Source organism: Pagrus pagrus (assembly GCF_965226575.1).
Source record: "Pagrus pagrus genome assembly, chromosome: 14".
In the NCBI taxonomy this organism is placed as follows: domain Eukaryota; kingdom Metazoa; phylum Chordata; class Actinopteri; order Spariformes; family Sparidae; genus Pagrus; species Pagrus pagrus.
In genome coordinates this window covers 20678765-20689983 of record NC_140198.1, presented here as the reverse complement: position 1 = coordinate 20689983, position 11219 = coordinate 20678765, and the positions used below count along the sequence as shown (strand labels likewise).

The 11219-nt window shown below is 41.1% G+C and overlaps 1 protein-coding gene across 2 annotated transcripts; it reads right to left on the bottom strand.

Moving 5' to 3' along the window:
- Nucleotides 1–140: 140 nt before the first annotated feature.
- Nucleotides 141–10725, bottom strand: paxbp1 (PAX3 and PAX7 binding protein 1). 2 transcript variants are annotated; one of them, XM_084372903.1, is made up of 18 exons: nucleotides 10293–10725; nucleotides 9944–10066; nucleotides 8853–9065; nucleotides 8231–8452; nucleotides 8043–8143; nucleotides 7554–7777; nucleotides 7039–7228; nucleotides 5914–6037; nucleotides 5183–5285; nucleotides 4746–4861; nucleotides 4415–4614; nucleotides 4172–4319; nucleotides 3955–4076; nucleotides 3789–3865; nucleotides 3622–3688; nucleotides 2508–2654; nucleotides 1082–1236; nucleotides 141–906 (listed from the first exon to the last, which is right to left on the bottom strand). In XM_084372903.1, the coding sequence occupies exons 1-18, from the start codon at nucleotides 10600–10602 to the stop codon at nucleotides 786–788; spliced, it is 2763 nt and encodes a 920-aa protein (XP_084229029.1). In that variant the 5' UTR covers nucleotides 10603–10725; the 3' UTR covers nucleotides 141–785. The 2 variants fall into 2 exon arrangements, with proteins under 2 accessions (XP_084229029.1, XP_084229030.1); XM_084372904.1 differs by having other exon boundaries at nucleotides 8853–9062.
- Nucleotides 10726–11219: the final 494 nt, after the last annotated feature.

The window sequence follows — 11219 nt, the reverse complement described above, 5'->3', positions numbered from 1 at the left end:
ACTTCCAATTCAGTGGTCATTCTCCTTCAGTCTATAACGCTGTAAAAACAGAAGGTTGTCTCTTTTATGGTCCAAACATGTCAAACAAAGCCACAGTAGGAGCCAAAGTTTCCACATAATTGCGACAAGACAGCGATCACTCAAATGAATATTTTTATTTTTCAGGCAAATAAAATTCTAAAACAAAAGTTTTACAAATCTAAATACAAAGCTCTCAGCTCCGGTGGAGTCATCAGGGCAGTCTGTCGGTGACGGTGAGATGAAGTGGGGACCAAAGGACAAAAACAAATTGTGTCAGTCTTTGCCGGTGTGCAGTTTTTACCTTCTTCTTTTGGCACATGTGGAAATGGTGTAAGGGTTAGGAGAAAGAAATCAAGGCGGTTAAGCAGTTTTTTACAGATATCCGGGTTGTCAATTTGGAGATCACATGTTTTCAAAACAGATGTCCGTAATCCTTGTCAACAACAGTTTACTCTTAATAAATTATGCATTTAAAATATCCCCAGCGTGTGGTGTAACAGTGGTTGTTTCGAGCTGACAATACAAGGCCTCATTTCAGCATCGGTCTTGTGTTAACAGGTGTGTGAGCACACCTTTCTATACATTATTCACAATATTTACACCAAAGGTTTTTTTTCACCTTCTCCTTTCATTAAACGGTAACATCTGTTGGATTTGATTCACGCACACTTTGTCCAGGAATCTCAACTTATTGATCCCGATTGCTTTAAATGTGCTCAACACAACAAAAGATGACTGGAAAGTTGCTGTTTCTTTGTCCTCCTTTAAGACTTGGCTTCGAAGAGTTGTTTGATGTCTTTAACGCCTTGCTCTGCTGCCACGCTGATGATGTGGTCCAGGGCGTTCATGTGGCCCAACATCTTCACAACCTCTTTGACTTGGTCCCTGTTGGCAGATATGGTTATATTAGTGGTTTATGTAATTTGACCATACAACCCTGACATTTTACCCTTCTCTAAGCACCTTCCATATTGTTACAGCAGATGGAGCTACAGTTGAATTCAAGTTCCCAAATTTGGATCAATAAACTGTATATGCAGAGTCAAGTAGAGACTCTTACTTGGTAGTTCGCCGTTCCACATCACATGCGCCCACACCGCTGCGGTACAATATATTGGCTAGGTGGGCGAGGTAGCGGCAGAGTGGCTCCAACTGAGGCAACGTCTGTTGGCCCTTCAGCCCCGAGAACCACTGCGCTGGCAAACACTCCACCACCTGAAAATGTACAAGAAAGGATATCAACATGAGTGTCACTCTGTTTAGTGATTCTGAAATGGGCAGAGTTGAACCAGCTGAACAGGTGTGCTATTAGAGTTAAGTCTCAACAGGTATGTTCTAGAAGTTGTGTCCTCACCGCAGTGGCCCAGGTTTGAAATCAAACCTGCGGCCCAGCGCTGCACCCTGTCACCCCTCCCCCATTCCTGTTTCCTGTCACACTTCAACACTGTCCTATCTAATAAAGCCATAAAAAAGGCCAAATACTAATGATAATAATAATACTAGCTACTTCCTGGGGGTGGGGGGAGAGAGAGTACAGGGAAGGGAAGAGCAGCCAATCACATGGACCTGGTCTGAGAGGCGTGTATGATAAAATATAGGCACATCTCAAATAGTCAGAGTTGGGAGAGGAGACAGTTTCCACTGTGTAGCTAAAAAAAAATCATCCATTTTTAGACGCGGTTGGCACATCACATATTACAAAAATACAGCAAGATGCCTCTGGATTCATTTTGAAACCAAGAAACGCATCTAGTGTAGTGTGCAAATGCTGTTAAGCAAGTTTTATTACAAATCATAATTATCTCTGATCTCAGACCAAATTAGAACTGCTCTTCTCTTTGCACTACTGATGGCAAGTATCTTTAAAGTACTAGAAAGTACAGCATCTAAGGCTGTAATGGCTCTCATACAAACCAAACTGGTGGAATCAGGAATCATCATATCTAATTAAAATGGCCCTTCTGCAGTCTGTGCCACTTTTCAAACTTTGAATAAAAAGCAAGACACCGTTGCCTGGCCAGGGACAAAACTGAGGGGATAAGAACAAAAAAGCGAATATTTGCTAAAAAGCTATTCATAGCTTCATGTTCGAGCACAATGAACTGCAGCGGACCATGGAGTTAAAACGGCAGACAGGAGAGGCCCCTCGGTACCTACTTATAATGGTGTTCTCTGTGTCAACAGACTGATATCACTGAACAAAACACATGGCTTAGGCTTTATGAAGTAAATGGGATTTACCAGGACGGACATTTGCCCCCAAGTCTTGTTCACAACACTTATAACACACCAACTGTAAAGTTAAGCATCACTTTCTACTTAGTATTAAATATGACAAATTGACTTCAATCACATGCCGAGATGTGAAATTTATGAATACTGTAATGACTGCTCCAAAACGGACCAGTTAATCTGAAGATACGCTCTGTGTCCATTTACACATGTATGAAACTACAAAACTGTGTGTGTGTGCGTGTGTCTCGTACCTTCTGGCACTTTGGAACATTATCCTCCCAAGTATCTGTGGTCTGCAGTGCAGAGAGGATGTATCTATTCAGAGTGCTGTCCAAAGCCAGATCCCTCAGACAGGAACTGGACAAGATGCCTTCCCACTGCAGGATGTTGCCCAGCAGCTATGCACAGACGGAATAACAGAGTAAGACTGTGCTCATAGGAGAGCAACACAACAGCATGTCAACGTCTATATCCAAGTAGTTCTATTGGCTGCCCAAGATGGAAATGTTACTTACAGTGGTAAATATATCAAGAGCCTATTCGCAGAGGACTAGTATTAACTGGGGAACTCAGTAATTTATAGTAATTGGGTGGGTTTACTGGGACTGCTATCCCGTGCAAATCTGCCGTGTCCTTCATTTGTGTCAAGTTATAATACTAGTACAATACAAATTGGCATCCGTGTGACTTGCAATGATTTGGGGTGGTTCTTTAAAAAAAAAAAAAAAAAGTTTTGTGTTGTCCCACAATAAACTAGTATGAAAGCTGATTGCGGCTCAAAATATGTTGAACAGCAGTCAGCAGAAAAGTTAGGCGCAACAAAAGGTTGTCATATTCAAGTTAAGCCACAAAGCATCAGTTACTTAAACCAAATGAGCTGCAAATGTGTATTTGTGCTTGAAACACAGGCAGAAAGTGACCAAAACGACTCTGAACCATATTATTAATGTGAAGAACAGATGCTTCGCTTCTTAATTGTTGGTGTTACGCACGGCCATGACATCACATCCAGGAGATAATGCCAGAAAATGTGAGCAAAATATAGACTTTGCTTAAATCATGAGGTCCCATGTTTAAACTTGGGGACGCTATATATCTGGCAGTACTATAGAGAGAAGAGGCATCAGTTTCCTGCTGAGAGGGTAAATGCACCGTAACAGTTTTCTCCTATTTTTTGTTCCCTTCTATTTTTTTTTTACTTTTGTGCATCTTGTCAAGTATAAGCCTTTCAAACAATACAAATCAACCCCTTTCTTATTGTGATGCAGCCTCCACTAGGCATTCTGGACCTCTGATTAAAAGGTGAACCGTCTGTTTAATTATTAATGAATTAATATAAAACAACACCGTCTTTGCTTCACTTACCTTCACACATGACCAGAACTGCCTCTGGTAGAATAAGTATGGACCGCTATTCTTGTTCTCCAACACACTAAACAAAAGCAAAAAACACACTTTAATCAGTTATCAGGTTTAATTATACAGATTGAAACAAATGCAAACTGGACGTCCTCCAACGTTGTGAAACATACCTTTTTGGGTAGAGTGGAAGGAAGACATCTTCATCCAGAGTCCGCCTCGTCCTTAAGACAATGGTTTTTAAAAGCTCCTGATAGAGGAAAAATATCAAGACATCAATTTGATGACAAGTGATCAAAGTAATCTCTTATTTTGCAGATGGAAACATTATGTTTATACCTGTGTGTATCTGTTATCCCCATGCAGCACAGTGGGGTAACCCTTCATTAGTCTGTGAATGAAGCCCACCAGACTGGCTGTCTGACTGCTTGACAGCGGGTCCCACACTTGCTCTGCCAAAACTAACAAACACACACAAACCCATACATAAATACGCATGACAGATTTTGCCAATCAAATCTTAGTATGCTCAGTGCAGCTGTGCGGGTTTCTATACCGGTCAGTTTGGACAGGATGACCGTCTCCACAATAGCAGGCAGCAGGCTGATATCTCCATCTCCTCTCTGCAAAATGTTGTGCTCCTCAAAGCCGTAAAACAACAGCGACTCAAACCAGAGCATGTACTCGAAATTTGCACACTGTCCCTGGAGAAATGGGAAAAAGACATCAGCGAATCAGAATTCAACATTCATATTTTAAAAAAAAATGTTCAAACTATAAAATCTCATACAAGCCTTACCTCAAGAGGGTTCCATGTTATCAGCTGCAGACGCACTAGAGGGTTAAAGAGTTTGGGTAGACAGAGGCCTATGTAAGCGTCTCTGTAACAGTCGGCGTAGTCTCTCCTCCACACTTCAAAATGGGATTTGATGCAGTCAAGAGAATGAAAGTCCTCCACCACGTCCTCAAATACTTTCTTACATTCCCTGATGATTCGATCTGGATGGGAGACGAAAGGCTTTAGTTAGGCATGAGCTGCAGAATGTCTGATGCAAGTTATGGTTGTGTTTAATCATCACATTTAATTATGGTTGATACTGTGAGATTTATGCAGCAATTTAATTATGTACCTCTCTCCATGTTGAAGCTGGTGATGTCGGTCGAGGTCTCCTCATCATCGGATGATAAGCCTTCTTTATGCTCAGCCCGCTTTCCGTTCTGCTCTCTAGCTTGTCGCCGCCGAGTTCTGCATCCAGTCACAAGCATAAAGGCAGACAGAGTTTGTGATAAACTGTAATCAGTTTGTCACTTAAAGTCAGAGCTAAAAATCTCTTGCATGATAATCCCAAACTTTACAAACCAAGATATATATAAATATATTTTTTTATATATATATATAATTTTTTTTCTTTTTTTTTGGAATAGCACAGAGAGGTAAGATCAGATCCCATTTCATGGACTAAGGCAAGCACAAAAACACAGCCTGGAACAACAATAGAGCCGGTGTCACAAAAATGAAGATGACAAATCCTGGCAGCACTTCCTCGACAACGAATAAGCGTCATACCGTCGTGCTTCTCTTTCTGCTATTCTCCTCTGACGACTATGCTCTTGGTACGCTGCGCGGTCTCGACCAAATGAGTCTAGATTAGGAGCCATGACAGCTTTATCTGCAAGAGACAGGAGCCATGTTAGAACCAGTAATGAAAAGCTGAGACAACCCATAACCTCAATCTTTTTCTGGACACAAAAGTACTCAAATAATCGTAATTACTTAAAAATAAATGAAGATTAAACAGGCAATGGATAAGCATAAAAATAGTTTAACACTTATGAAACAAATTATATAATATTGACCTAAACCTCCTAATCTATAAACCAGCAATAACACATCATATTTTATTACAAATAATTATTGTATCATTCATTTTCTAGTCACTTACCTGGCGGCAACTTCCTACATGTCACAGTGAAGTGACAGATGACAAGTCACTGACAGATTTTATCTTTACTTTGTGACTCTTGAGCTGAGTTACTACCACCCAGCTGACAGTGAGAATCGGCCAATAAAGAGCAGCTGAAACAGCTCCTCCAATAAAACATTTCCCATGTACGTACATGCTCACTCACTCAAAATCACACCTCAATTAACCTTAATCACACTCATCAGGGAAACATAACAGGGGTAGTGGCAGACATGAATGTGAACAGCACGCACACACACACATACACACTCTCATACAGAGAACTAACGAGGTCTGTTCAAATAAATCATAAAAACCTTCAAGATGGACTGACTTGAAAGGCTTGCAAACTCCGACGATTCATCTTTAATATCATCCTGTCTTCTCTGGACAAGTCGTGAGGCCCGTTGCCTTAGTAACTGGTGCATGGCAGCCTCCAGCTCCAGGACAGCAGGCACCTGAAAGATATGATGCCTTCTGTGACCTCTGACCCAAACAAAAGCCGGGCTCCGAGTCACAGGGGTGTCTTGCTGGAGGGACAAAAGGAGCACGATGGACAATATAACACTGGAACTAAAATATCACTAGTGTCGGGTGAAAACCTGGTATCTCTGAAATGCCATATTTCCATGAAGAAAAGCTTGAAGTCTATGATCTTTAGATCAGCCAGTGGTTTATGCTAAAACCAAATTAAAGTTAAATGCCTTGTAATGTTTGAGTTGAAGGTTTTTACCCAACATTGTAAATATACAGTTCCAGTCTTGATATTTACGCTGGATTTAAAGACTCCATATTAAGTCATATTGAGAATGGTTGGTTAGTGTCCCACATCCATCACAATGTTGTGCAATGAGTGTTGCCTAACAGGGTTAAAACAGACATTAGTGGGGATGAGTCTCTTCGCTGTTTGTTTCAAGTAGTTGCTGCTCTGCTGCTGCAGGATCAAACTGAATTATTCTGTTTAGACATGCATATAGCAAGTTAATGATTTATAAATATATAGTTTGTATCAGAGATGAAAGTTCATCATGGACTCATTCTCTTCGTTAGGACTGGAGTTGTGTATACACGTGTCCACAGATCCAACTCATCTTATGATAACTGTTTACTTACTGTATGAGTAATGACTAGCATAAATTCATTCTGTTTAAGTAGCGGAAAATAATTAACAATGTGTTTTATTATGAAGTAAGAACATTTACTTTCTACAAAAAAGCCAGCAGTTGTGAAGCAACTGGGACAATCATGAAATGTACACTAAGTGACAAATTTGAAGTCACATTGGCTTGTCAGCTTTGGTTGCTAGCGTTAACAATAATATCTAAAATAAATACATCTAAACTCATTACAAAATATGGATTTTTCATTTGGCTTTATCCCTTTCAAATCAAGTGGTAAGAGAACACACAGACACAAAACAGAAAACAGCTAATCAGGCAGCAGATAAATTCTCCCTTACCTTTTCACTGAAACACTCAAGCAAGTCTCCAACATACCCTCGCATCTCTTGCAAGAATTTATATTGATCTGAATTGTCATTGGACGAGCCCTCCAGCTGCTGTATGGTGCTCTCAGAGGCAGCTAGGTCTTCTTCGATCTGTCTGTAGCGCTTGAGGTTTGCATTGTTGCCTGCATGCATTTGGCTGAGCCTACAGACACACGACATACAGGGAAAAACAGTAAGGATGAGTTAAATGGGGCTGAGGACAAACAGAGCTAGTCTAATTTTGATAATTGACATACACTAAGCAGAAAAACACACCCATCAAATACACAGAGAATCAGGAAAACTGATTTACAGGAGACAAAGATGTTAAAATAATGTACTCCTGGTCAAACAGGAGTCGCAATTAGGGCGAGAAATTCAACTCCCTCCAGACCCCACATTGCCTCTCTGGCCCATAGATCTGTGGGTAGCTTTGCTGCGTCTGAAGATTGATATTAGACGTTGCTGCAGTCTTCTACTGCACCTACCTATCCTGCAGGCGTTTCTTTACCAGATCAATGGATACCGGGGTTAGATCACTAATAGAGGTTCCGTAGTGAACAGAGCCATTGTCTGCTCGGCCAGCTGGCTTGACAGTCTGTGGGGTCACGGTGCTGTAGGTGAACGGCATGCTGTAGGAAGAGCCATAGGGCTGGCTCTCATAGCTGTTCTGGTAGTAGACTGTGTTGTCCTCTGGCTGGCTGCTTTGGACCTGGTCATCAAAAAAGGGTAAAACAGATAATGCTTTTAGTACTGCTAATACGACTAATTCATTAGGGCTGTAACTAATGTTTCTTCGCATTATTAATAAAGCTATTAACCTTATATGGACTAACTGTTGAGTCTGTACCGTAAAAATAAAAAATTGTTCTCTCCAAAAACAAAACATTAACTATACAATGATATAAATGGCTAGATACAGCAAATATTTGGCATTTTTGCACTTTACAGCTGTTCAGAGATTTAGTAGAGCTTACCTGGGGTATGCTGATTCCTTTCCGAATCTGCTCCTGCTCCCAACGGCTAACCTCCTCGTCCTGACCTGTATCCAGTGCCTCATCATCACTACCCTCAATACCTGTTCATGTGAAGGGGACATTCATGTCATTGAAAACAGTAGCATATAATCACAATAACTTGTCAGTGCACTATCCTCTTACAGTACCTATCTCCTCAGCTATCTTTTGTCTCTGGCTTTTGTTCTTGACCCCGCTGAAGCGAATCCTCTTCTCTTCCTCGTCTTCGTCGTCGCTGGCATCTTGGTCTTCTCCTACCAGACGTTTCTTAGGAGCCTCTGTCTCTACCAGAGGGGCATCACCTCCCAGCTCTCTTGCCAGTTGCCGGCGCTTCCTGGCAGCATGGATGAATGCTGCGTCAGGAATCTCCCCTAATGAAAGCGAGAAACAGGTCTTGATTTAAGTTCTTGTGTAATTGTGTGTACAACTCCCAACAAGTCTTTCAGGTTTAGAGGGATAATTGCTGCATGCAATGAGATGAGAGAACTTCCAAGAGGGTTTTAATGACTGAAGAGAGAGCCAATAATTCAGATAAGTGTATGAAGCTCAACTGAACATTAGTAGAATTATTATTATTATTTATTATTATTATTATTTAAAAAAATATTATGAAAACCTTGCTGATATTTTCTGTTACATAACACTCAAGAGTAAAGGGCAATCAGACTACACGAAGAGTTGGCCCAACTTCACAAAAGTTCTCATATGAGTGTTAGACTGGTTGTGCTAGTTGAACATTTAAATTTGAGTGTGTGTGTGTATGCATAATACCTGGTCTCAGGCTGCCAAGGGAGGACAGTGTGTTGAACGTTGCTCCAGCATTGTTGCTCTTGGAGACTTGACTGTGTGCCTGGCTACTTTGACCCTTCGCCTCTTCCTCCTGCTCATCAGCACTGTCCACCTCCATTTCTTCCTCCCCTTGTTCACTACCCGCTCTGCTAGTAACTTCCTCTTTGATAGCAATCGCAGGCTGAGAAGTAGCTTCTAGGAAAAATGGGATGCAGAAAATTATGAGCCAAGAGGATATCAGATCTCAGAAACTTCCGTTACATTTACATTATAGCCATTTAACAGATACTACGGGGTGACTGTCATAATGCATCATGTTACAGCACTGGCCCATTCAGATAACCCAAATGCATTGATATGTGGACTCTTAAAGGAATTTTAAATTAATGATCTTGAAGATTTTCATGTAAATAAACATCTGTTAAGCCAAATGGCTAGTAAATGTTCAAATTTTACCTGTCACTCAGATTGTTTTATTGGCAGGTGAGTGAAGCAAATCTACCTACCACTTGTATATTTAACCAGCATTTGGCTGGAGGCTGGAGCCATTTTCATACCCTGCTGACCTGTAAAGACTGACTGACTGACAGCTGATTTCTTTCTTACTTTTGCAATCTATGCTCAAGAAGTATTTTTAAGGATAGAGCATGGCAAGCTTCTGTGAACATGTACCGATATGATAAAATGTCTGCCAGTGTAACTGCACAATATAACCATCCATCTACGATCTTTAAAAATAAATCTTCTCAATCAAATTTTTTTGGGTGACAAAAATGTTGCAGTCACAGCTACGATTAACTGTCTATTTAAAATGATGACCCCCCCCCTCAGATCTACCCCCATCTTGTGGTATTAATACAAAATGTACCCTCAAGGCTCCGAGTATTTTTTAATGCTGTTATCTATTGTTACAGTTAAAGTGCATGTTAGCAAAACTAAAATGAAATGCCTCAATTCAGCGTCATGTCGCCTGATAGAAGGTGACAAACGTTGCAGCTGCAGAGTCAGATGTGTAGTCAGGTATTCTCATATTGCTAATGTGACAGCAGAGATGACAATATCACGTGTCCCACCTGATTTAATGTCCTGTCTGACGGTGCCAGACTTCTCCAAATCCTCCTTGTACTCTTTCTTCAGCTGTTTGACAATCTTCTTGCTGTGATTGGATTTCTTCACTCTGAACACCTCGGAGTCGTCTGTTCACAAGCAGGTCATAGTGGTGAGAGTCAAGTTAACCACACACACCATCCAAGTTAAGCTCAAGTTAAAAGGGCATTGCTTATCCAAAATGGTTTGTGCAATTTTATATACGCGTTGTGTATCAAATGTGAACATGGTGCATAAACCTATCAGGACAACACGTTTTCTGCAGCTGATTAACGTTAACCGGCTAGCTAACTTAGCATTGCTTCACCAAGTTACCTTCTTCATCGTCGAAACTCAGCAGGCTGGCTTTCGTCGGCCCGGGTACAATAGGTATTTCTTTGCTTTTCTTTTCCTTCTTAACAGCTTTTATGCTGTTCATGTTAGCCAGAAACCCGTTGCTATGATAGTTATCTGTGCTGCTAGGTGCTCCGCTAACGCTGTTACTGGAGGTCTCCATAAACGGGATCTGCTCCACGACAGGCCCGAACGATATCGGCGCCAGCGACGGCAGCCGACCCTCCTCCGGTTCATCCTCGTCGGACTCATTCCTCCGCCGAAAGTTAGCTCGTTTCGCCTTTTTAAACATTATGTCTCTCTAATAAATGCAGCAGTGCATGCTCCAACGTTAAGACACCTTAAGACAACGCTTGAAGCCGAGAGAGATTATTCCCACACTCGCAGTCGGCCATCTTCTGCCAGGAACCTGCGTGTCTTCTTCGTGTTCAGAACTTGAAGGTGTGTGCGTGCGTCACCGTTACGTTACTGCCCTCACCTGGTCAGAACCGGTAGCGACGGGCATCACTCATTTAGTTAAATGCAGCAATGAATCAATTAATAAATGCGAAAACTCAAGCAAAAGTGGCGGAAAATGACTTTGTGAATTGTGATATCAACTATATCAACTAAGAGCAAATTATTATTCTTTGTCAAATAGGCTATTTCTATGTATTAGATCTTTCCAAAGACTACAATTAGGCTACAGCAATCATGTCCTCTGTATGCTTATGTTTATGAAATGTTTTCTTTTATTTAAATACAAATGTACCACACGACTTGATGCAAAATAAACTAACCCACTCGTGGCACTTATAAGAGTGTTGACAGTGCACTTAACCTAATTAACCCTTAGTGATGTTCACCTGCTCTTGTCAGTGGTTAACCTGACCTAGTGCTGGACAATTAAACAAAACATTGTTGAAGCTG

Coding starts and splice junctions, on each gene's coding strand:
- paxbp1 (XM_084372903.1), bottom strand. CDS start 10,602: ATGTTTAAAAAGGCGAAACGAGCTAACTTTCGGCGGAGGAATGAGTCC. Junction 9,066..9,943: donor CAGACAGGACATTAAATCAG/GTGGGACACGTG, acceptor CATTTTTCCTAG/AAGCTACTTCTCAGCCTGCG. Junction 7,778..8,042: donor AAGGAATCAGCATACCCCAG/GTAAGCTCTACT, acceptor TTTGATGACCAG/GTCCAAAGCAGCCAGCCAGA.